Raw genomic sequence first — 24,548 nt, 5'->3', positions numbered from 1 at the left:
CTTTAAGTTGAAATTTTATTTTTGTTAAGATTTAAAAAATTTATTTATTCATGAGAGACAGAGAGGCGGGGGGCAGAGGGAGAAGCAGGCTCCATGCAGGGAGCCTGATGCCAGACTTGATCCCCGGATTCCGGGGTCACACGTGGGCCGAAGGCAGGTGCTAAACCTCTGAGCCACCCAGGGATCCCTAAGTTGAGATTTTTAAAGGAAGCAGCCATATGACAAACTAAGAGTCTTATGGACCAAATTACAACCTTAAGATCGAAAAGGAGGTTGATGTGAAGTAAGAACTGTCCAAAGGCCAGTGGAACTGAAATGGAGTGAATGAAAGAAGTCATATGCAGTAAAGGTAGCAGAGTTGGCAGGGCTCAGTGGGATATGGATTTTTTTTTTAAGATTTTATTTATTCATGAAAGACAGAGAGAGAGGCAGAGACATAGAAGTAGGTTCCATGCAATGAGCCCGATGTGGGACTCGATCCCGGGTCTCCAGGATAAGGCCCTGGGATGAAGGCAGTGCTAAACCGCTGAGCCACTCGGGCTGCCCGGGATATGGATTTTGAGGCCGTGGACCAAGTTTGTTCTTTATTCTAAGTGTCATTGGAAGTCGTTAAAGGATTTTATGTGGATCTGATTAAAATTTTGGAAGATGACTCAGGTGTAAAGAATGGAAAGAGGGGCAAGAGCGGATGCAGAACAATGACTGCAGAGGCCCAATGTGGCCAAAGTGGAGGTGATGTGAAGAGGGTGGGGGTCAGTGTTTTTGGTGATAAATTCAGTGGAAACTGCAGTTACAATTAGATCTGGATGTAAGAGAAAGGGATGGTCTCAAGATTCTCACGTGTCTCACCTGTATTGTTGGGTGGATGGTGGTAGCATTTACTGAGATGTAGATTACTGAGATAGGGGAGGACAAGATTTGAGGAAAATCAAGAGTCTTAAATTTGAGGTGCCAGTATGACATCCAAATGGAAATATCAGGAAACATCTGGAGATGTGAGAATGGCACTCAGAAGAGAGATCTGAACTAAAGAAATTTGTGATCCATAGGAATATAAATGCCTGATGAAGTCATAGGACTGGATAAAATCACCCTGAAGGGAGGAGTGTTGATAGAGGAGGGCAGCCAGGGCTGTGTCCCAAGGGAATGCCAACCCCCACAGATTTCATAGAAAATAAGGAATGAACAAAGGAGACAGAAGGAATGATCTATAAGGCAGGAAGAGAACCAGTAAAGACCTATTATGATCCAAATGAGAGAGAACATTTTCAGAAGGAAGGAGTAGCCGTTTAGTGGGGTGTTGCCTGAGAAGGCCCGTTAAATGGGATTGGCCACATGGAAGTCTGTGAGCTCGCTAAAGAGTTCCACCTACTTAGTGAGGACCGAATGTACACTGGAGCAAGTTGGAGTAAATGAGAGTGGGGACTGTTTCAAGAAATCTTAATGTCAACAAGAACAAAACAGTATGTTCTTGTAATGCCTTACATTGAATTTGGAGTTGCCAAAACCTCACAGTGGTCTTCGTTATACACCCACGAGACATCTCTCATGTTGGTGTCTCCATATTCTGCTCTAAGATATGTGGTCCGATGATTGGTCCTCAAGGCAAATGGCTTCCAAGACCCTTACCATTTCAAGAGTCACTTGCATTTTATATGTGTGAAACCCTGTGTGTCTTTAAGACTTGGTGGTCAGAGTACTATCAATGGATGTGTCCATGGGAAATGAATCATTACATCCAGAGCCTCTGTCTCAGGACAGAAAACAGAGAAGTGGAAGGCTTATGTTTTGCTGACTTTGCCAAAAACTCATTTGCTCTGAATTTGTAGTTCTGATTTCTATAAAGCATGAAGTGGGTCCAGTCCCACTGCTTGTCCTACCAGTAGTCAGCAGTTGTGGCACTGTACAACCTGGAAGGAGTTTTGAACACAATCCACAGTTGCTGGTCTGTTGCCCATTCAAAGGGCCCTTAGGGACAGTTTCTTACTCCCTGATTCATCTTCTGCTCTGTAGTAAGTGGTTAAGAGAAGAGGATCTGAGGTCAAACTGCCTAGTTCAAATCCCAGGGCAAGGCACTTAACCTTTCGGTGCCTCTGTTTGCTCCTCTGAGAATGGGGATGATAATACTTAATTCAAAGGGTGATGGCAGGTTATTGAGCAAGGGTTTAACACATAGTAGCTATTACTATGGTACTGCCTTTTTTTTTTTTTTTTTTTTGTCCCTGTGGAGGGTGGTTTATTGAAGTGCACCTGTCATGCCTCTCATAAGAGCCTGAGGAAACGTGATTGACTTCTTTCCCTGGTGGATCCTCAGCACCTCACACGTAACTGGCACATGGTGTGTTGCTGGCTGGGTGGGAAGTAACAGGGGGCTTGTGTGTATTTCTAATTCACACAGAATTTAGTGATTCTTGTACTTAAAGTTGCTTCCTTTATTACTCACATCAGTTACATTTGCTAAAACCTCTGACAAGCTCACCTCCTAACATGCGTGTCTAGCCTGGATCTAGATTAGACCACTCAAATATTGGCAAATGAATTGTAATCCTAATGTGAAATCATAAAAGGGATTTTTCTTTCTTTGTAGCCGCATCGAACATCTCAAATCCCAAAATGACCTCCTGACCATAACCCTGGAAGAATGCAAAAGCAACGCCGAAAGGATGAGCATGCTGGTAGGAAAGTATGAATCCAATGCCACAGCACTGAGGCTGGCCCTGCAGTACAGGTAGGGAAATGCAGGCTGCGTGTGTATATGCGTGTGCGTGTGGGATGGGGAGCATTTTAATTTAGAAATGCATCCACGGGGATCCCTGGGTGGCGCAGCGGTTTAGCGCCTGCCTTTGGCCCAGGGCGCGATCCTGGAGACCCGGGATCGAATCCCACGTCAGGCTCCTGGTGCATGGAGCCTGCTTCTCCCTCTGCCTGTGTCTCTGCCTCTCTCTCTCTCTCTCACTGTGTGCCTATCATAAATAAAAAAAAAAAAAAAAAAAAAGAAATGCATCCACAGGAACCTGCATAAAGTAGAAACCAGTCTTTTAGAACACATACAGAAAGTTGGACCAGCAAATACTAATGTGATACATACTGAAAAATCCATTAGCACCTTGTTATGATTAAGAAAATAAGAGCAATGAGTATGGTGTTGGAAAACTGCTATGTTTCTACTGGCATGTTCAACCTAAGTATTATTCCATTTAAGTAATATCATTCAATATATTTATTTTCATATTTATATATTCATTTGTTGCTCTTAATAAGTCTTTATTTATTTTCATATATGTTTTACATTATTATAAGTATAGGATATTCTATTTCCTCAATTTATGGAAGTTCTGTAATGTTTCTTAATTGTCTGCATGCATTTTGAATGGCTGTATCCCCTGCATCTAGTTTATATATCCTTATTTTATTTACTCATTTCTCTAAAAGATATTCAGATTTTTGTGGACTTTGAATATAAAAAACAATTTTATGGGGAATAATTAATACAGATAATACTGTCATTCTTTTGGATATTTTCTGTGGGATAAAATCCCCAAAGCAGGAATTATCGATCAAAAGATATGAATATTTTTGTGGCTTCTCTGGTATGCTTCCAATTTTTTTCCCATAAAAACAAGCCAGTTTAAATGACTGCAGTTCAGGACTCCTGGGTGGCTCAGTGGTTGAGTGTCTGCCTCTGGCTCAGGGTGTGATCCCAAGGTCCTTGGATCCAGTCCTGCATCGGGCTCCCCACAGGGAGCCTGCTTCTCCCTCTACCTATGTCTCTGCCTTTCTCTGTGTGTGTCTCAATAATAAATAAATAAAATCTTTTAAAAAAATAATGAATGACTGCAGTTCATTCATCAATGAGCAAATAGTGTATGAATGTACCACTTCTTTTCAGCCTCATCAGCTTTGCAACTTATCTGTTTTTAAGTTACTATTTGTTTAATAGCTATAAAGCTGTGCATTATTGTTTTCAGGGGTTTATTTTATTAGTGGCACTACTTAGGCATATTTCCAAGATTCCAGAGTAGGGGCGGTACCTTACTCTTAGTATCCTCTGAAAAGATCAGTATGTTTTAAGAAACTCTTTTTTCTTCAAAAAACAAAATCAAACCCCAAAACCTATGAGACCAAGGGAGCCTGGGTGGCTCAGTTAAACCTCCGACTCTTGATGTCATCTCATGTCTTGACCTCAGAGTCGTGAGTTCAAGCCCCAGGTTAGGCTCTACACTGGGTGTGGAGCCTACTTAAAAAAAGCAAAATCTATGAGACCAAAGCTAGAGCACATCATGCTAGTTTACAGACACACCAAAGCAGACAGGTAATCTACCTATGATAAATCCTGGAAACAGGCTGTTCTGCAGCAACAGTCTGCCTTTGATCTGTGTGGATGAAGCAGTGTTGCAGCATCTCTAACCTGAAAGATGAACTACCCTTGAAAGGAGGAGCTGTCAGCACCCAGAGCTAATGAATGGGTGATCCTCCTTATCTTTTAGTGGAAGAAGATAGAAGTGAGATGATTGAAAAACGGATGGTCTGTTGACTAAATGTTGAGTAAAGCAACATTTCCTCAGCTTAGCTTAGAGAAACTAATCAGTTATTTGCTTAGCAGGGAAGTTTCTGCGCTGCAGGCGTCTTGTCCAGGAGTACTCGGGCATGGTGCACATGCTCCACTTCCTGTGCAGACATGGATCTGTGTGAGTCATGTATGGCCGTTAGGAAGGGGTCTGTCTCCGGTCCTGGACCTGGTGTGCCCAGTGATGACAGGCACGAAGAGAGAGGCAGAGAGACTAATTTCTTCCTCCTAGAAATCTAAACTTGTCAGAGATTTCGTAAATGTTTCACGGGGCAATTTTATAAGCATCTAATAGAACTTTCTGTGATGATGGACCTGTTATCTGTGATATATGGTAACTGCTAGCCACGTGTGGCTCTTAAACATAGGATATATGGCTGTGGCAACAAAGGAACTGAATTTTTCTTTTTACTTAACTTAAATTCTTATTTTTTAAAGATTTTTAAAAAGATTTTATTTATTTATTTATGAGAGACACACACAGAGAGAGAGAGAGAGAGAGAGAGAAGCAGAGACAGGCAGAGTGAGAAGCAGGCTCCCTGCGGGGATCCCAATGTGGGACTCCATCCCGGGATTCCAATATTATGCCCTGGGCCAAAGGCAGGTGCTAAGCCACTAGCCACCCAAGGCTAAAGAGGCACCCAAGCCACTAGATCCCCAAAGATTTTATTTATTTGAGAGAGAGCAAGAGAGAAGGGGTGGGGGAGAGGCAGAGGGAGAGTAAGAAGCAGACTCCCTGCTGAGCAGAGAGCCTGATGTGAGCTCGATCCCAGGACCCTGGGATCATGACCTGTGCCAAAGGCAGACACTTAACCAACCAAGCCACCCAGGCGCCCCGTAACTTAAATTCTTTTATATCAGGAAGGGAGACAGAACATAAAGACTCCTAACTCGGGGAAACGAACTAAGGGTGGTGGAAGGGGAGGAGGGCGGGTGTTGGAGGGGAATGGGTGACGGGCACTGAGGTGGACACTTGACGGGATGAGCACTGGGTGTTTTTCTGTATGTTGGTAAATTGAACACCAATAAAAATTAATTAAAAAAAATAAAAATAAAAAGGGAAAAAATAAAAAAGAAAATCAACACACACACAAAAAAATAGCCATATGTGGCTAGCTGGTTACTGAAGATCTAGGTCAAAATTGTGTGCCTCTTCTCTCTCTCTCTCTCTCTCTCTCTCTCTCTCTCTCTCTCTTCCTTCCTTCCTTCCTTCCTGCATACCTACCTACCTTCCCATTACTGTGTAACTATTTCTTATGCCTCAGTTTCTAGGGTCAGGAAGTGGGGAGAGTGATTTAGCTCAGTAGTGTTCTAGCTCAGAGTCTCTTAGGAGGTCCTGCTCAAGCTGTCAGCCAGGACTGTGTCATCTGAAACCTTAACTGGAGCTGGCAGATATGTTTCTTAGAAGGCTCATTCACATAGCCTGTTTGGTGGAGTTCCTCAGTTCTTCACTCACTAGGCTGGAAGCCTAGTTCCTTACCACATGGGTCTCTCCATGGGGCTGCCCAAGAGGCTTCAAGACATGACCACTGGCTTTCTCTAGTGAGAATGATCCAAGACAGAAAGTGAAGGGAGAGAGAGTGACCAAGATGGAAGTCATCATGCTTTTTTATAACCTAATCTTGAAAATGACATCCCATATCCTCTTAGTCACATAGACCAACTCTGGTGTAGTGCAGGAGATAACACAAGGGTGTGGATACCAGCATATGGGATCAGTGGGGGCCATCTTGGAGGCTGGCTACCATAAGCATATTACATTTCCTTTTTAGCCGATCGTTAAAGAAGCATTAAAATTAATTCTCCCACTTTTATTGCTTCTCTGGTATTTTTCTAGATCCTAGTTTATTTATTTTTAGAGAGTGAGAGGCATGCATACGCATCAGTGGGGGTGACAAGTGGTGGGAGGTGGGGGAGAGAGAGAGAGAGAGAGAGAGAGAATGAGAATCCCAAGCAGACTCCACATAGGGCTTGATCTCACCACCCTGAGATCACCACCTGAGCTGAAATCAAGAGTTGGACACTTGACTAGGACTGAGCCACCCAGGCACCCCAAAATCTTAGTTGAAAGTAAAAGTTTAAATTAAGTGAATTGCGGGGCGGTGGGGGGGGGGGGTCAGCATAGCAGGGCAAGCCCTGGGCTTTGTGCGGGAATATTTGTGGGCATTTCCTCCTTACATGGACAGCACGGCTGAGAAGCAGGTCTGGAGCTGCTTCCCCCTCGGGGGACAGTGCTGCACTGAAGAGGCCTACTGTCCCCTCCCAGAGTCGAGGATGCTGTGTGCTTCTGTTTCAGTGAGCAGTGCATAGAAGCCTACGAACTGCTGCTGGCCCTGGCGGAGAGTGAGCAGAGCCTCATCCTGGGGCAGTTCCGGGCAGCTGGCGTGGGGTCCTCCACTGGTAAGTGTGGCCTGGGGCCTGCCCTCCCTCTTCCTTCTCGTCCCCTGCCTCCTTTGCTCCACAGTGCCCCTGTTTCACTGCTGGCATCAGAACACCTCCCAGCAACATGAAATTTGCTTGTCAAGTGTGTTTCCCGTTTTTTCCTCATGACCAAGTGAGTAAATTGTTAATATTGAATGCAGCAGAACTGGAGTGGAAACAGAATTACAGACCCGTTAAAACAAACAAGCCCTCTCAGGAAACATATTCTCCCCAGCCAACAGTAGGACCAGATAGAGCAGGAGGCCCACAGTTGGTGATGAAAGAGACCTACTTTCCCACATCCTCTCTCTGTGATGCTAAATGTTGAGGGTCCCTTTGCTGTGTCTCGCCTCTTCTCTTTTGCCCCACATCTGTCCTTTTGGGTAGTTTGGAAGCATGGGTTGCGTTTCCCTCGTCTCCAGCTGCCTTGTGGACACAGAGGAAATGGTTTCACGCCCCATTGTCCCCTTCAGAGGGCTGCCCCCAGAGCCTAGAGCTCTGCCCTGCCCTGTTGGGGATCAGAAGTGTCAGTAGACCCACTCGCCTCCCCGGCCCCAGGGCCATGTATCACGTTGGCCTGTCTGCACCTCCAGATCTGTATGGCCTCCTACAACCACCCCTCCATTTGGAGTAACTGGAAGAGGTGTGTCATTGAAAAAGACACAAGTGTGGCATCCTGGTTTAGCAACATTTGCTATAATTTGGCCTGTGATGGTGGCTCTGGGCCTTACAGTGATGTGAAAAGGACACAGTAGAAGAAGTAGAGAGGGAAGAAACACCAAGGGAGACAGGTTGTTATGGCTCAGTGCCAAGGCCTGGATGCTATCTCGGCCTCCGCTTTCTAGCAGCAGCTTCCTTACAGAAGCAACGTCAGGTAAATAGAAAACTGTTTAACTTCAGAGCCAAACGTGGGTGGTGTGGGCAAACCAGGAGTCCTCGGCCACAGGAACCAGGCCATATGTCAGGGACAGGCTTCTCAGCGAGGGCTGGTAGCCTCCACTCTGGCTGCTCTTCCAGGACACACCTTCGCAAGGAAGGTCATGTCAGGGCCCCCCCAGGGTGCGTCCCCACCCTCACCCCGGTGTTCTCATCAGCTCCTCCCCCTCACCTGGGGTCTAGCTTGTGCACTGAACACTTACATGCTTCTCCTCCTTCAGTTTTGACCTGTACAGGAATCTGAAGCAAATCTGAAGGAAAGGAAGTATCCTGGACACTAATTTCCTACTTCATATCCAAGTTATGAGGCAAGGGAGCAGACCTTCATTTGTATGGGTGACCACCCTCTTCTCTCTTCCTTTTTCTTTCTTTCTTTTTTTTTTCTAATAGCATTAACATCCCAGCCCAGAAGTAGAAACTCTGCCAGCATTTCCATTAGAAACCTCATTTTTCAGGGTCTTTTCACTAAACCATAAAACTTTATACCTCATATTAAACAGATCCTAAAATGATCTTGGCCTGCTGTCAAGTTTTTTTTTTTTAATATGTGTATTAAGGAAAACGATCAATTAAAGGGAAGAAAAATCAATCCTCTTATTTCCAGTTTGTATCATCAGATGTCTTTAAACCATTCTGTCCTGGAAAAGTACCTTTTATTAGGCTTGTCTCTGCTTGGCACAGTTACTTGGTAGGAGCTGGAAGGGCTTACATAAATCTGCATTTAAAATGCTTAAAATCAATAATGAAATGCTTTGTATTAACATAATCCTGGGTAGCTCATGACATATTTATAAAATGAGCCAGTCAGTAATGTTATGCCTACTTCAGAACAGAATTCAAAGAGCAGTCAGTTAGTGAGATATATGTAAAATACCTCATTTGTGGAAAGAAGAAACACATGAAAGTTGTCAGGGAAATGGCCAAGAAGGGGGTGTCCAAGGAAGCCTACAGGACATATGCACCCATAGCTCTTCCTCACTCTGTAAAGCTGTGAGCTGGCTTACCTTGAGCAGTTCTCTATTAAATTGCCCTTCCACTCTGCTGACAGCAGCAGTTGACTTGCCATTCTGCTCTAATGGGCCATATAGTTGCACAGCAGACCAAGTACTAGCTCAGGACACTCACCCACAGTACCAGCCATGGTGCTTTTTTCTGTCTCTTGTTGACTACATAGACACTCATTACATTCATTCTAGATGATTTGAAAAATCTCTCCCCAGGCCACCTCTGCCCTGAGACCAGTGGTTTTGAAACTGTGCCCTGGAAAGCTGGAGGAATGTCTTTGAGTTGGGCCCCAGCCATGGGCTTGGAGGATGGTGGGGAAACTGAACTGTGTGACCCCTCACCCCACCCCTGTTCATTTCAACTGGTTCTGCATTTACCACTTTTGTATCTTATGCTTTGGCATATAGTTTCATTTGAAAATACTTGGAAGGCTAGGGATTAGGTGGAAGAGGTTGCAGACTGGTGATTTATTTGGCCACCACAAGAATGAGAACGTTTTAGGCAGGGAATTCACTCTCTGGCCCACCACTCCTCAGGTCTTGCCCCAGCCCAGTGACCTGACTCCTGGGCACATTTGGGCTTGCCAGTGCCTGAGCAGAGAGAGAAGTCGGGGGTTAGCACTGTACAGAGAATACACTGCCAATCGAAAGTTCTCATTTTAGCTATTAGGTTTGTTTCTCTTGCCTACAGAAAGCTCTAAGAAAAGCCCTGGTCGTATGGAGGCATAGTTTGAGCCTCATTCACCAGGACATGCCAACACAGGAAGAAAATGGCCCTGTGGTAGATGGCAACTGAGTGGGAGAAGTAAGGAACCTGGATAATGAGAAAATCATAGTGTGTTAGAGCTAGAGACAGACCTCAGAGATTATGTTAGCCAATCCTTCATTGATGAGGACAGTGAGCTCAGAGCAGACGGGCCTTGCTAAGTACAGTTTCTATGTGAGGGCGCCCAGCCCAGCACTGTATCTCTTTGTTGGCCACCCATCAGTAGTTTCTCTCCCCCAGGCCACCTCTGCCCTGAGCAACTAGGAACCGACGAGCCAAACTCGCTGTCACACTTGTCCCATGTAGGTTTGTGTGTATTCATCCTTTGGTTTCTTTGCAATGTAGGAGACCAGTCAGGGGATGAAAACATCACTCAGATGCTCAAGTGTGCACACGACTGTCGGAAGACCGCTGAGAATGCTGCCAAGGCCCTGCTCACGAAGCTGGATGGCAGCTGTGGGGGCGCCTTTGCCGTGGCTGGCTGCAGCGTGCAGCCCTGGGAAAGCCTCTCCTCCAACAGCCACACCAGGTAATTCTCGGCCCTTCTGCTGTGAGGTGGTCGTGCGTCCATGTGTGATCTGCTCACTAGGCTCGGCGTGTGGTGACCCAGCTGTCAGAGACTGTGAGGCTTGGATGAGGACCGAGCTCCCCCTGTGCTTGCAGCTTGCTCCAAGGAGTCAGGGAATTGGCCTGGGAGAGCTGGACAGGGCCTTCTGTGGCCAGGGCGGGAACCACAGTCCAGAGAAGGGGAGATTTGCTCAAGAAAGTGGAACCTGAAGGTGGAACCCAAACCTACCTTTCTGTCTGATGCTCTCTCCCATTTTATTTTATTCTCCATTTCTACATAGTCCTTGATTTCCAAGAGTATTTGGGGGAGCTTAAGGCCCATTTCCTGCCAACGATCCCTAGGTACCCATGACCCACGCTGCATCCTGTTCCCAGGCTCCGTTGTCTCCCCTCTCCTTTTCCAGCCTCTGTCCTTTGTAAGCTGTGCTTGGACAATACCCTCTTCTTTTCCTGCCTCTTGTGCTTTGCAGAGTGATACCAAATTCATAGCAGGTACTTAGCAGACACTCAGTGATGAACCGGAGTTCAAGTTCTGTGTCTGTGAATCTGAAGTGGGTACATGAAAAACATGGGGAAGAAAGTAGTGAAGATCTTGCTAAGCATAATTTGCTGAAGCTGTTGGATTCTTTCAGAAGGGAGTAGGGGTTCAGAATGAAGCCTTTCCTAGTGACCTTCCTATTTCTTACCATCGAAGCCCTAAAACCATGAATACCTTCCCTTCATATATCACTTCTCAGTCTAGAAAGTACTTTGTTAAAGATTCTCCTATGGTAGCCCAATCATAAAAGACAGGAAGGGTGACTTACCCCATTTGCACAGGGGAGAAAGCATTGGCTCAGAAGTCTGTAAGTGGCTTGGCTAGTAAGGTCTCTTGGCTAATACAGGGAAATCAGGACTGAGACTCGGGACTTTGGCACCGAGCACATTACTCTCTCTACTATACCAAGTTGGATATCTTGATGTTAAAAAACAGTTGTCTACTTGCAGATCAAGTGGCAAGACCCAAATAAGGCCGGATTAAATCTTAAGAGCCAATGGGGAAATACTGATGTTTCCTTGGTGCCTGAAGGCACATAATGTTCCCATCTCTCTTCCCGCTGGCAGGACCCAGCCATCTGCCTAAATGCATCCATTTACCTGTCCTGGACCTGGGGCCTCAGGAGAGGGGCCATTCCCAATAACATAGTTGGCCAGGTGCTCACAAACTCAAGGGAGTTATTTCCTTTTGACTCCCATGCACCAATCGTCCTCTTCAGTGAAACACCGATCATAATTTATTTTCTTTTTAAAACCACATTCTTCTGCTTAACCACAGAAAGCAGAGGCTCTTCTTAAAGACTTTTCCAGATGTGTATGATCTATAATTTCCTTGTTCATTTAGAGTAGAAACGCAGTCCTCGTGCTATCAGAGATACTGTTCTGTTGAACTGGTTAACATGAGAAGCAAGTTGACAGGGAATATATGCTGTTTCAATAGCTTATAAGGAGTGTGTTATGGATCTTTTGCTCATACCTCCCCATCCCCAAAATAATTTTGTTTTAATCCAAATCAGAGACAAGTTTAGAGTCTGTCAAAAATAAGAACTCTCACGATCCATTTAGTGGAGATTCTGGTCTTGAACATTTGTTAGAAATACTTTAACATATAGATGAGCCTTGATTCTGAGACCATTTTCTTAGAGGAATTTAATTTTTGGTGATATATTAATACAGCTTGAGATCAATTTAAGACATGGTCTTAATTTTCAAGGATGACCTCATGAAAGAATGGCCCCCCCCTTGAATTAATGTCAATCTCAAATATGTCTTCCAATCCAAGTACAGAGGACTTTTGCTCACATTTCACTCAGTTGTCCTTAAAAATTCACTTTCACACTTCCACCCAAGTCAGAGCAGCCAGGGTGGGCACAAAAGAACCACACACAGGCCATTCGTGTGGCACTCCACATTTTTTGGTCCTGACATAACCAGACTACTTTATGTGACATGTGAGCTCTGAAAAAAAGTCCCAAACCACTAACCCTTTTAACGATTATAATGACTAATTTTGTATGGAAATCTTGCCATTCCAGCTTAGATATTCCCCCATGTCAAGTTTATGGGAGAGAGAAATGGAGTTTTCTGTGTTGGAGCTTTACAGGGCTCCATTCCTCCCACCGTCACCAACTGGCACAGAGAATTCCAATCAGAAGTGACAGTCAGCTATTCCTCAAGGTCTCAGGAAAGGAATGCTGAATGTCCGGTTTCCAGATGCCTTCCTGGCAGCAGATGGACAGCTCCTGATGACAGGAGGGTCGTGGTTTGGGGAAAGGAGCAGCAGAAGAGCAGTTACCAGCAAGGAGAATAAAAATGGTAGGGGATCCCTGGGTGGTGCAGCAGTTTAGCGCCTGCCTTTGGCCCAGGGCACGATCCTGGAGACCCGGGATCGAATCCCACGTTGGGCTCCCAGTGCATGGAGCCTGCTTCTCCCTCTGCCTGTGTCTCTGCCTCTCTCTCTCTGTGACTATCATAAATAAATAAAAAATTTAAAAAAATGGTAGCCAGCCTATCAGCTGACTGTTGACAGGAGCCCAGAGACACTGATGTTTCTCTTTTGAAAAACACAGCCACAGCCTCCTCAGGGGTTATAAGTGTCTTAATGGACAGAGTAACTAGGTAATGTTGATGGCTTGGATAGCTTTATTAGCATCTCACAACAGAGGAGCCCATGGACTAAATTGCTGAGGTGCGAATAGGGAATCCTTAATCAAGCCCACCCTTCCTGTCAAGCGTCACAATTTCAGTTCATTCCATGGAAGCACTATCATTGATCTAAATCTACGAAAGGACACGTGGCCAAAGACAAGATAAGCCTCAGCAGGACTGTCCTGTTGGGGACTAGAGCCCGTGCCTTTGCCCTGCTGTTGGATGGGGATCACGGTGAGCTGTGGGAGTCTGGTGATTGCAGCCTAGCAGGTGAGCTGCTGGGCACTTTCCAGGAGTCAGAGTTCTACCTGGCTGACCCCCAAACTGGATTAAGGGCAATGGCACTCATGATGCTCACTTTTCACCTTCTAGGCTGGTGACTAAGTCTTCTTAGATGGAGTCTCACTGGAGCAGAAGGGAGGGCTGATGACAGTGGAAGGATGGATGGGATTAGAATGGCCGTCCTATTCTAATAGGACCACCATCAGCAAGCTTCTGGGAGTGAGAGACCAGATGTGGCTGTTGTAACCGTAATCTTCATATCTTCATGTCCCTCTGAAGAAGGGAGTTGCTTTCTCATCCCAAGTATCAGGAGAGTCCATCCAAGGCCCTTGGGACTAATGCTTATAGAAGCACTAATAAATTCTAAAGTCCAACTCAGATGCATTCTCCAACATGACAGCATGGTGCTCAGGCCTGCTGCTCAAAGGTCCTTGTCATTTATCTTTTAGGCTCTATGAAAACTAGGTAGATACCTGAAAGGCTTTTTTTTTTTTTTTTTAAGACTTCTTGATTTCAAAAGAATTACATGATCATTGTAAAACTAAATAATGAAAATCTAAGCATTATATCAAATTCTCCATGCTAGGATCCTCACTGGAAAGAACACTGCAAACAGATCAGGGTATATTTCCACAGATTTACCTGCCCATTTTTTCCTTTGTTAAGATCCTTGGCTGGAAATGAGAGAATGATACTCTAATAGCTTAAACAGAAAAGGGCTGTGCTGGAAGGATATTCCACACACAGGAGCTGGATACCCAGCTGGAGGCAGAGAGCTACAGGAAGCCCGAGCAGTCTTGGAAGCAGGCACCTGAGCATAGCCAGGCCAGGCCACATCCAGCCTGCGCACTCCCCACATGTGGCTTTCATCTCCCTGCTGCGGGCAAGCTCCTCAGATGACAGAAAGCCAGCATAACACCTGCATTTGTACCCAAGGCTGACTGGTTTCACTGGTGTCAAGTAAAAAAAAAATTCAAATAAGGGACATCTTGCCAGCTAGGTTCAAGCCCTACCCCTGTCATCTGTGGCCATGACGGCCCCCACAGGAGCCACACAGATGGAGAGGAGAGGGGTTAGGTCCCAGAAGAAGATGGAAGGTGTGAATCTGGCAGGCCAATGGCAGGCATCTTTAAAAACATGATTATATCTAATTTTTAGTCTCCTGAGAATCCTACTATGTGGCCTCCTAAAACCTCCTTTTCCCCTTAGCATTACATTTTTTTTTCCATGCAGTATTCATATGTGTCAGTAGCTGCCCACTTATATTGGAAGACAGTCCATCATGTATTTTATTTTATTTTTTCCATCATGTATTTTAAACAGCTTCCTCTTTTTGGACATTTCTACCCAGTTTTTCCACTATTAACCATTAGAGCCACTGTCCTTTTTTTTTTTAATAATAAATTTATTTTTTATTGGTGTTCAATTTGCCAACATACAGAGTAACACCCAGTGTTCATCCTGTCAAGTGCCCCCCTCAGTGAGAGCCACTGTCCTTGACCTCACACCAGTGTGTCTTGAAAAATTTCTGTGGGACCAATTCAAAGAAACAATTTGCTGCTCAAAAATGATTGTTTCCGTTGTCAAATAGCCCTCCATACATGATCGAATTATCATCCTCTTCCTCCACACCCTTGCTAAAACTGGGTAGTGTCAGTTTTTTCAATTTGGCTGATCTCTGGGCAAAAAATACCCTATTTAATACTTTCTGCCTCCTAATTATTAGTGATATTGAAAAACATTATGATGTTTGATTTTTCTAATGCCTGAGAAATTGTTAGCCACAGTATAGCTGTTAGGCTTAGAGAGTGTCTGTCTTGGTGTGTTACTGGTGACTGAATGAGGAAAAGGTTAACATTGGGTTTGGAGATGTCTCATTTTCAACACTGTTATCAGGAGACCTTTAAAAATGGCTGTAGAAATAGCATCTGTTTCTCATTTTGACTTCCACTTTCAACTAAGTTCTTGGGACCTTTCTTGAACCAGACAGGTTTTGAGGACTTCAGTTATCTGGCACTGGATTTTCCCATACCTATATTTTGTTAGATAATTTTTCTTCACTTAACCTAGAGAATTCTGAGAGCCATCTGAGAGAATATAGGCATAAAAGGTTAGGATTGTGTTTAGGGGTTTTTAGTCCTTTGTGATGAAGAGTTGTCAGAGAGGGTGGGGAGGTACATTGCTACACAGCACTACAAGATGTAGGCAGTTGACAAGGCGCATCTTCTCAGAGGAATACAGGCACTTAGGAGTGGCTGACCCCCTCCTTCAAATAAATTTAAAATGCTTAGCAAAAACAGAAAGCCAGCCTAATGGCATTTCCCTTCTGAAAATGAGCTGCCCCTTGGTGGAAATGAGATCTTAATGGGGACCAGGTAAGACATTGATAAAAATGTAGGGAAAAATCCATTTCTGGTTTTTGTGGCAAAGAAATGAAATGCCATTCTAGCTTTTTGCCATGGCAAGATGAGGAGGCTGAAGAAAAACGGGTTCTTCTTCTAAAAAGCAGGATGGGGAGTTGTCTGGAGGATGAGGCTGGGACATGAAGAAAGCGGAAAGGAGACTGGATATTTGAAATCCAAAGCTGCTTAACTAAACCTGATTCCATGTCCCATTGTGGCCAGGGCAGGTGGAAGGGTAGGGTGTCCTAGGCTGCTAGCACTCACACTCCCCTGGCTGTAGGCCACCCCACATGCAGTATGCCAGAAGATTGCTGGCAAACTCATAGATGTGGAGTAAAGCCAGCAGGACAGGGCTCCAGCAGAGCATCCCAGAAAGGAGAAATCCATGTGACCTGGCCCTGCTTATTGGAAAAACAGAGCAGAATGCACAAATGTGCTGTTCTGCTATTCTGAGGTGAGCTAGGGCTTTCTACCTTCAGCCCTCCCTGAAACACCTCCCAGAGAACAGGCCTCCCAGCCTGGAGATGAGGAGTAACCTGGTCTTGGTGGACAGTGATTCATTCCCCCTTGACAGCCAGAACCATCCAGCATTCCAAGCTGGGAGAGCTAATGGATGACCTAACCCGGGCCCAGAAGCCAGTGGCATGCCCTCAGAAGACTCTCAGTGCTTTTGTCTGCAGGAGGCAGGGGAGAGGCTGGCAGCTTCCCTGCCTTTCACACTGTCACACAATCATATTCCACAGTGGAACATTATAGCACAAAGCAGAATTATTAACTTTCCCACTCGCCTCCCGGAAGGGAGGAAGCAAAGCCAGAGGGGCTATGTCGATGCAGTGCATATCTAGAAATCAAACTTCCCAGAGCATTTTAGAGGGCTTCAGCTTCCCACAAGGGTACATCAAGGGCAGGAGAGCCTTTTCCTTTTCTTCTTTTTTGAAAACTAAGCCTATGGTAGAGATGGTGAAAATTTAGGCCTTCCCCACCTGGCCAGGAATCAGGCCCTAAACCCTTGGGGATCCAGAACACCCCAAAGCCTGTCAGCCTCTGCCCATCTGTCTTGGTACTTCCTAGACCACTCTAGGTGGTTTCTCAGGTCTCATGGAATACTTGGTGTATTGCTTCTCCCTCAGCCCCAGGGTATTCTGCATGACCTGCTGGGTGGCTGTCATCCCTAAAAAAAGTCCCTGAGTCTGTGCAGGGAGGTGCAGGATGTGGCCATGGCTGTTTCTCCAACTCCCCTAGAATGAGTACTACTGTACTATCTGGACCTGCCTGCTTCAGGACCCATCATGTCCCTTCCAACAGCCTGATGATATGGGAACTGTCCATACTCTCACTTTACCGCAGCCTGGGAAGGTTGGATCATTTGCTTGGGACCATAAAGCTAGGCAGTGGCAGAGGAAGAACATTTACTCAGGTCTATCTGATGTCAGAGATCTGCTCATAATCACTGGCACCCACCAGATCAGCCCAAGAGTGTATGGATTCTCCCTAGAGAATTTGGGTGGAATCATGTCCCGTTACCCCACAGGCTACCGTGCAAATGCCCACCTGACTTAAGGGGTAGATCAGTTATTCTCAAACGTGGCTATGCCTCAGAATGATAGAGAGGGTACATTAAAATGTAGATTGCTGGGCTCCATTGCCAGAGTTCCCCTTTCTAGGGGTCTTGGGGGTGGGCCTAAGAGTGTGCATTCCTAACAAGTCCCAGGTGATGCTGCCATGGCTAGCCCAGCAACTACTCTTTGACAGCCACTGGGGTACACCAGTCCCGCTAACTGGAAAATCTGCCCAAATAGAATCGTTTTAGTGCATGCAGAATAATTACAGAGCTCTAGCTTCTAGTGCTCTTTGAATTTAGAAATTTCTTTTTTGAGTAAAAGAGAACAAAGGATTCCTCAAGTGTAAGTGTTCTATTTCTTTAAAAAAAAAAAGTAGTCCAAAGAAAATAAGACCAAAGACTCATCTGGGTGGTAGGTCATAGGAATTAGTTAATCTCAGTGTTTTTCTCTATGTTTAAAGTTTTTCAAAATAATTTTTAACATAAGGAAGGACAAGGGTTGTAAAGTGAACCTCTGGTCCAGAGTCCCAGCTTCACAGGAAACGATTTCATACCTGAAGCCTCCTCCCAGCTTACTGGGAGAGAAGTATTGATGTTTCCCAGCACCATGCTGTCCAAACATGCCACCCCTGCGAGCACAGCTCCACACTCAGACCTGTGGAATGTTGTGAGAACAATGCCACCACTTCAGTTTGCTTTCATTTTGTTCCTCATTTGTCTGTGGGACATTTAGATGTCTGTCCCTCCGTATCTGTGTTGACGATCCATGAAGGTGAGTGCTGAGTCCTACTTGAATGATTTTGTCCAAGGCATGCCTAGCACCAGGCTGGGGGCAGGTAGGTCTTTACTGCAGAGTGTAGAGATTCTGAGGGAGAAACTCAGTTTCCTCCCTGGGAGAAATCCCTCCCATTCAGAAGTCCCCCTGGCTTCCCCAGCGCCCTCTGCTGGGGCTACTGTTAGCTCATTTGCTTCTCTCCAGTTGCTTAATTTCTTTATGAAATTGGCACCTGGAGTGTTCCAGCCAGAGGGTGTTGCTGCTTCTCCCTTCTTGTCTTTTTTAAAATGCAACTTAAGGAAACACAGTGATGGTGATTGACAGTAATAATTTTATCCTCATTCCTGCCCTTCCAGCTTCTACTGTCTCTTCCCGAGATTGTTGCAACAGCCCAGAATTGGTCTCCTTGCCTCTGCCCTTGCCTCCCTTCATCTCTCCTCAGTCTAGTGGCCAGAGGGATGTAAGATGTAAGATGTAAGGCAGATCACATCACTCCTCTGTTACAAACCTTCTAGTGGCTTCCATTCTAATTCTAGAGAAAAAGACACAGCCCTTATAAACCTGACATGACTTGGCACCGTGCCCCCCTCTCCCACACACACACCTTCCTCTCTGACCAGCTCTCCTCTTCCCTCTCCCTGAACTGCCTCCAGCTCAGCCACAATCTCATATATGCTGGCCACACTCACTGCCCCAGGGCCTTTGCATTCACTGTGTCCTCTGCCTGGATCACTCTTCCTCCAAATATCCACACAGCTCCGTTTCTCATGTTCTTTAGGTCTACTTTATCCTTAGGTCTACTTTATGTAACTTTATCATGCAGGCCCTCCCTACAACTCTGTTGCAAAGAATAATCCCATCTTCTCTTTGTGCTCCCCATAACTTCGTTTTTCTCCATGGTACTTCTCACTGTCTGAGGTTTGGTGTATCTTACTTGTTTGTCTCCCATATTAGAATATGAGTTCCATGAGAGAAGAGATTTTTCTAGTTCCTAGAAGAGTACCCTATAGTGGTACTCTAAGATTACTTACATGAATGATAGCTACATTGATTGAGTGCTTACTATATGCTATTCACTGTTCTAAACACTTTACATTTTACAGATAAGGAAATGGGCACAGGGAGATTGAGTCATGCTACCTGTAAATCTACAAAGTGGAGGGCAGCCCAGGTGGCTCAGTGATTTAGCGCTGCCTTTGGCCCAGGGCCTGATGCTGGGGACCTGGGATCCAGTCCCACGTCGGGCTCCATGCACGGAGCCTGCTTCTCCCTCTGCCTGTGTCTCTGCCTCTCTCTCTCTCTCTCTCTCTCTGTCTCTCTCTCTGTGTGTCTCTCATGAATAAATAATAAAATTAAATCTTTTTAAAAAAATCTACAAAGTGAAGAAGATGTTTGGGTTACAGGTAAAGGTAGCACCTCTATGTTAGGGTTCTTCAGAGAAACAGGACCAATAAGGTTATTATATGTATATGAAAAGAGAGATGGATTAATTTTAAGAAATTGGCTCATATGATTATGGGGACTGGCAAGTCCTAAATCTACAAGTCAGGCACACTGGCTGGAGACCCAAGGAAGACTTGATGTAGCAGTGTTGAATCTGAAGGCTGTCTGGAGGCAGGATTACTTTCTTGGGGGACCTCAGTCTTTTCTCTTAAGGCTGATTGGATGAGACCCATCTACATCATGGAAGGTAGTCTGCTTTACTCAGTCTGTTGTAAATGTAATCAAATCTAGGGGTGCCTAGATGGCTCAGTTGGTTGAGCATCCAGGTCATGATCTGATCTCTGGGTCATGGGATCAAGCCCAATTTGGGCTCTGTGCTCAGCAAGGAGTCTGCTCAAGATTCTCTCTCCCTCTTCCTCTGCCCATCCCACCGCACTCACTCTCTTTCTTTCAAATCAATTTAAAAAATATAAATAAATGTTAATGACATGTTTAAAAAAAATACCTTCACAGTGACATCTAGATGGGTGTTTGGCCAAGCACCTGGACACTATAGCCCAGCCCAGTGGCCACATGAAATGAACCATCAGCACCTGTAAGGAGGTATATGTTGGTCAGGCTGATCTTGCACCCTTCCCCTGTAAGATACATCCTACCTGTCCTGATGGCGTAAAGAAGGTGGGGTGAGAGAGCAACCCCAAAGAGTCTGTGGTACTCGGGAGCTTCCAGTCCTAGCAGACGTTCTCTGACTTAACGATCACCCAGGTCCTAGGATATTGTCTTCCTTCTGTGCACAGCCAGCTAAGTGGTAGAGCTCCAGCTCATCACGTCTCCTCACCCTTGTCTCCACAAAAACCCTTATCTTCTAGATAATGCATCACACACATAAGAGTGGAATGGTCCTTGGTCACACCTAGGTGATGGGGCAATTGCATCTACTGAATTGGAGTCCCAGGACTGTTACTCCTTCCAGGATGAGGGAAGGAGGGAAGGCCTGGGCCTCTGGCAGCCAGCAGCCAATGGAGACCACTCCTTGCTCCTGGCATAGCTTCTAGCAATGAGAATCTTGGAAGGGTGGGGCTGAGGAATGAGAAGACTGTGGCCCAAGTCCAGGTGTACCCGTGTCCAGCCTCATGACCAGGCAAACTACCTAACGTCTCTGAGCCTCAGTTGCCAAATCTGTAATGACAGTATTGATAATGCCAACCTGGCCGGTTTTGATGAGAGTTAAATGAGCCCCTGCTTGTTTTTCTCCCATCTTTCAAGGCCAGAGCCCCGAGGGCTACATCAAGTATAGGCCGGTCTGGTATAGGTCCACAAAAACTGTAGACCCACACTGGTTTCAGATGCATGAGGACTGATTGGGTGTAGTGCCTCATTCCAAGCCAGTGGGAGCAGGCTGCCCATTGCTGGAAAAAGCCAGAGCCCTCTTAAGAGCCAGAGCCTTGGTTTTCCTGTGGTGTCCCCCTGGCATGATGGCCTGGGTCCCACAGAAACTTTCATGGGCTGCCATGTTCTCAGGGTTCATTCTAGGTACTCCTCAGATCTAGCAGCTATCACCATTCAGCACGGGCCTCTAAGGGCCCCTTGGGTGAGCCTCAGTCCCTTTGGTGGATGTTACATTCAGCCGTGATACAGGAGGAATGGCATGGAGGTGGGGGAGTCCTGCTTTCTAAGTTGTCACAGTAGCAGTACACACAGGTGGGGTTTGTTTCATAGTACACCTCTTCCCACTGCACCTTCCAGCTCCTGCCCCAGTCCTAGACGCGTGTGTGTACCAGTGGGTAGATGTACACACACACATCTATAGATCACACCATAGGTATTGTGTTATTCAACTTTGTTCCCTAATGTATCCTCTTTTTTAAGTCTGTCTACATGTACACCTATTTTTTAATCAGATACTACTTTTATCCTATTTCTCCACTTTAAATACTTCCACCGTGTCATAATTATTACTGTAATATCCATATACTGTCCCTTTTTTTGGAATGTACCATAATTAACTAAATCCTCCATGCCATGAAACATTTTGTATCTTGGTGCTTCTATGGAATTATTTCCTTAGAATTCATTTTTAGAGTCCATGTGTTGTGTTGAAGGAGGGTCCAAGCATTTCTGTTGTTCTTCAGACTTATTTCTCTCCTAAAATGTGGTATCAGTGTACCATGCCATAAAGAATGCCCTTTTTTTGGAGGTGCGGGGATGGGGGGATTACCATCAGACACTATTGGGGAGATAGACTATGGAGAAGAGTCAGGAAGAAGACATGTTTGCTGTGGCTGGGAAACGTGATAGATTATTTTCTTCTGTTTCCTCAGCACAACTAGCTCCACAGCCAGTAGCTGTGATACCGAGTTTACTAAAGAAGATGAGCAGAGGCTGAAGGATTACATCCAGCAGCTCAAGAACGACAGGGCGGCGGTCAAGCTGACCATGCTGGAGCTAGAGAGTATCCACATCGATCCCCTCAGCTACGACGTTAAGCCCCGGGGGGACAGCCAGCGTCTGGACCTGGAAAATGCTGTGCTGATGCAAGAGCTGATGGCCATGAAGGTACCATGGCGGGGCGGGGGGACAGTGGAGCCCTGAGTGCATGTGCTGTGATGTCATCAGGAGGAGATAGGGAAGGGACCCTCAAAAGCAGGTCGGCAAAGATGACAAATCAACCTGGTCCGGGTTCAGTCACTTCCCCCTGGAGGACACCCAGAGCTGCATTTGTAGACAGGATGCCTTTCAGTGTATCTGGGGTCCCCTGGACTGGACACAACCCCAGAGGGGGTCAGTTGCACTCTGGAGAATGCCTCAGGGTGTCTCAGCTCAACTTTGGGACACCACACTCTCAGATCAGATCCCTACAGGCTAGAGCAGCCTCTGTTCCTGTAAAAGGACCTCTAATCTCCAGCAGCTGATGGTGCTTCTTGGGTTAATGCTGACATTCACGTGGAGTAGGGGAGGACAGGACGAGGGCAGGTGCAGAACTTGGAGCAGAGTCCCGGTTTACTGACACCCTTGTCCTTCCGTGCCTCATGGAGCCCGCCTGGATCATGACACCCTCCGGTGAGGGATGCCAGTGCTGTTCACATCGGTGCTTCCTCACAAGACCCTGGGCTGTTCACCCAGCCTGCTCAGTTCTCTGTTGGCATCTGTAAAGCAGGGGGAACTTTGGGAAAGCTGGTGCCCATCCCTTCAGTAAGACACACCTTGCATGTTTCTGGCCAGGGGTTGCCGAGCCCTCGGCCCTACTCTGCTGAGTGCCTGCTTAGAAGACAGCTGTGGTGTGATGAAGAATATATCTGGTAGTGTTCCCCACTTCTGCTGAGAGCTTCCAAAACCCTTGTCATTTCCTGAGTGAAAGCAGTGTCTTTATTGTGCTAATGAGGCCACACCTGGTGGGACCCCTGAAAGCGGCAGCACAAGAGTTGTCACTGGAAGGATCCAGTGTGTGATTATAGGATTGGACTTTAAGCACCTTGACCTCCAGGGAGGGGAGGAACGCTTCAGATTGAGTTCCTCTGTGTGGCCAGTGATTTAACCAGCTGTGGCCAGTCATGAAAGTAAAAGCCCTGGACACCAAGGCTCAAAAAAGATCTGCTTTCAGCATTCTTCCAGGCACCCCTGTGCGCATGCCCCGTGGTAAAACTGTCATCTTTGTTACATGCTTTCCTGAGTCTAGCAAGCTTTTGGTCTTGAGTAAGTTGTGCAAGCCCCTGAGTTGGGTGAGAAGTGCAAGTGGCCTGGGGACCCCCCCACTACTCGTGGCTGGTGGGTGAAGTAAAGTGAAGGCAGTGTCAGAGGACCATCCTTAACCTGTGGCGTCTGCAAGAACTCCAGGAAGTTGAGATCCGAGTGTACTGTATTGTATACCCAGGTGAAGTGGAAACAGAATAACTACTCGCCAAGAGCATGGTCCTGTAGGGCTGCGAGCAGCTCTCAGCAGGACTGTGGCAGAGGTGGGCACTTGGAAGGGCTGCTCCTGCAGCCCGGCCTGCTAGCTTGGGGAGGGAGAGCTGGGAGCCGTGTTCTGGGAGCTCTCCAAACCCCACTCTCCTGTGCACAAAGGCCTGATTTGCTCAGTCTTGGATTATGCAGTGTCTCTGGCTGCCAGGTGTTGAGACATGAGGGAGGAGCTCTCAGGGACAGAACCCAGCTGAGGAGACCAGAGGCAGGTCTGTTGGGCCAGGTGGTCAAGGAAGTGCTGAATTAATAGCTGGTAACTGGTGTCTCCTGTTGGAACCAGCACTGTCTCTGGGAGAGACTGGCACCCCCTCTCTGGTTAACCCACATCTGGAGAGGAAAGAGGAGCCACAGCAGTGGTCAACCCAACGCACTTGGGTCACTTGCTCGATATGTTCCTGTCCCTGGTGGCTGCTCAGTGTTGAGTCTGGCTGAGTCCTAGAAAGACTTCAGATGATGGCAGCAGATTAGGAATCAGCCTTTTGCTTCTGAGCTGGCTTACCATGTCCCACCCACTCAGCTCAGACCCTGACTTCTGTTCCCTCTGTGGAATCCTTATGCCACCTTGGCTGATTCCTCCTCTCATTGCCCATGAGCTGGGCACTGGGTCCATCATCACAGTGCCTTTTTCCCCAATAAGGAGCCCTGTTTGTGGTCCTTTGCACACTGCGGCCTGAGCTGTAAAGCTGCCCTCTTGTTTTGTGTTCCAATCATCATGTTTCATTTGGCTAAAGACTAAAGGATTTCCTTTTTATATTCAAGCCAACGTGTGTGATAAATTCCAGTTACTGTGGCCAGGAAAGACGTTCTTGGTGGAATAAAATAATCCCTTTGCTATTTGAAAATAAAATGTGTATACCTCATGGAAATAGTCTAAAAGAGCAGAAATGGGGTACCTGGGTGACTCAGTTGATTAAGCTTCCAACTCTTTTTTTTTTTTTAAGATTTTATTTATTTATTTATTAGAGGACACGCAGAGAGAGAGAGAGAGGCAGAGACACGGGCAGAGGGAGAAGGAGGCTCCCTGCAGGGAGTCCAATCTAGGACTCTAGGATCATACCAGGAGCCAAAGGCAGACGCTCAACCACTGAGACACCCAGGGATCCCAGCTTCTGACTCTTGATTTTGACGCAGGTCATGATCTCAGGGTCATGAGATCGAGCCCTGCTTTGAGCTCTGCAC

The 24,548-nt window shown here is 46.2% G+C and overlaps 1 protein-coding gene across 17 annotated transcripts in view; it reads left to right on the top strand.

The window, feature by feature from the left end:
- The window catches only part of MCC (MCC regulator of WNT signaling pathway), a 349,930-nt gene that overhangs the window by 281,307 nt on the left and 44,075 nt on the right, over positions 1-24,548 (top strand). For all 17 annotated transcript variants that reach the window (XR_012001147.1, XR_012001148.1, XR_012001146.1 and 14 more), the window contains 4 exons: positions 2,588-2,728; positions 6,864-6,967; positions 10,040-10,223; positions 21,731-21,965. Coding sequence is in view for 12 of the 17 variants with exons in the window: in XM_072756471.1 (XP_072612572.1) it covers positions 2,588-2,728; positions 6,864-6,967; positions 10,040-10,223; positions 21,731-21,965 (664 nt within the window). In the remaining 5 variants the exon portion in view is untranslated. The remainder of the gene's footprint in view (positions 1-2,587; positions 2,729-6,863; positions 6,968-10,039; positions 10,224-21,730; positions 21,966-24,548) is intronic.

The sequence above is a fragment of the Vulpes vulpes genome, chromosome 4 (assembly GCF_048418805.1).
Source record: "Vulpes vulpes isolate BD-2025 chromosome 4, VulVul3, whole genome shotgun sequence".
Classification (NCBI taxonomy): Eukaryota; Metazoa; Chordata; class Mammalia; order Carnivora; family Canidae; genus Vulpes; species Vulpes vulpes.
This window is presented reverse-complemented; position numbering and strand designations above follow the sequence as displayed.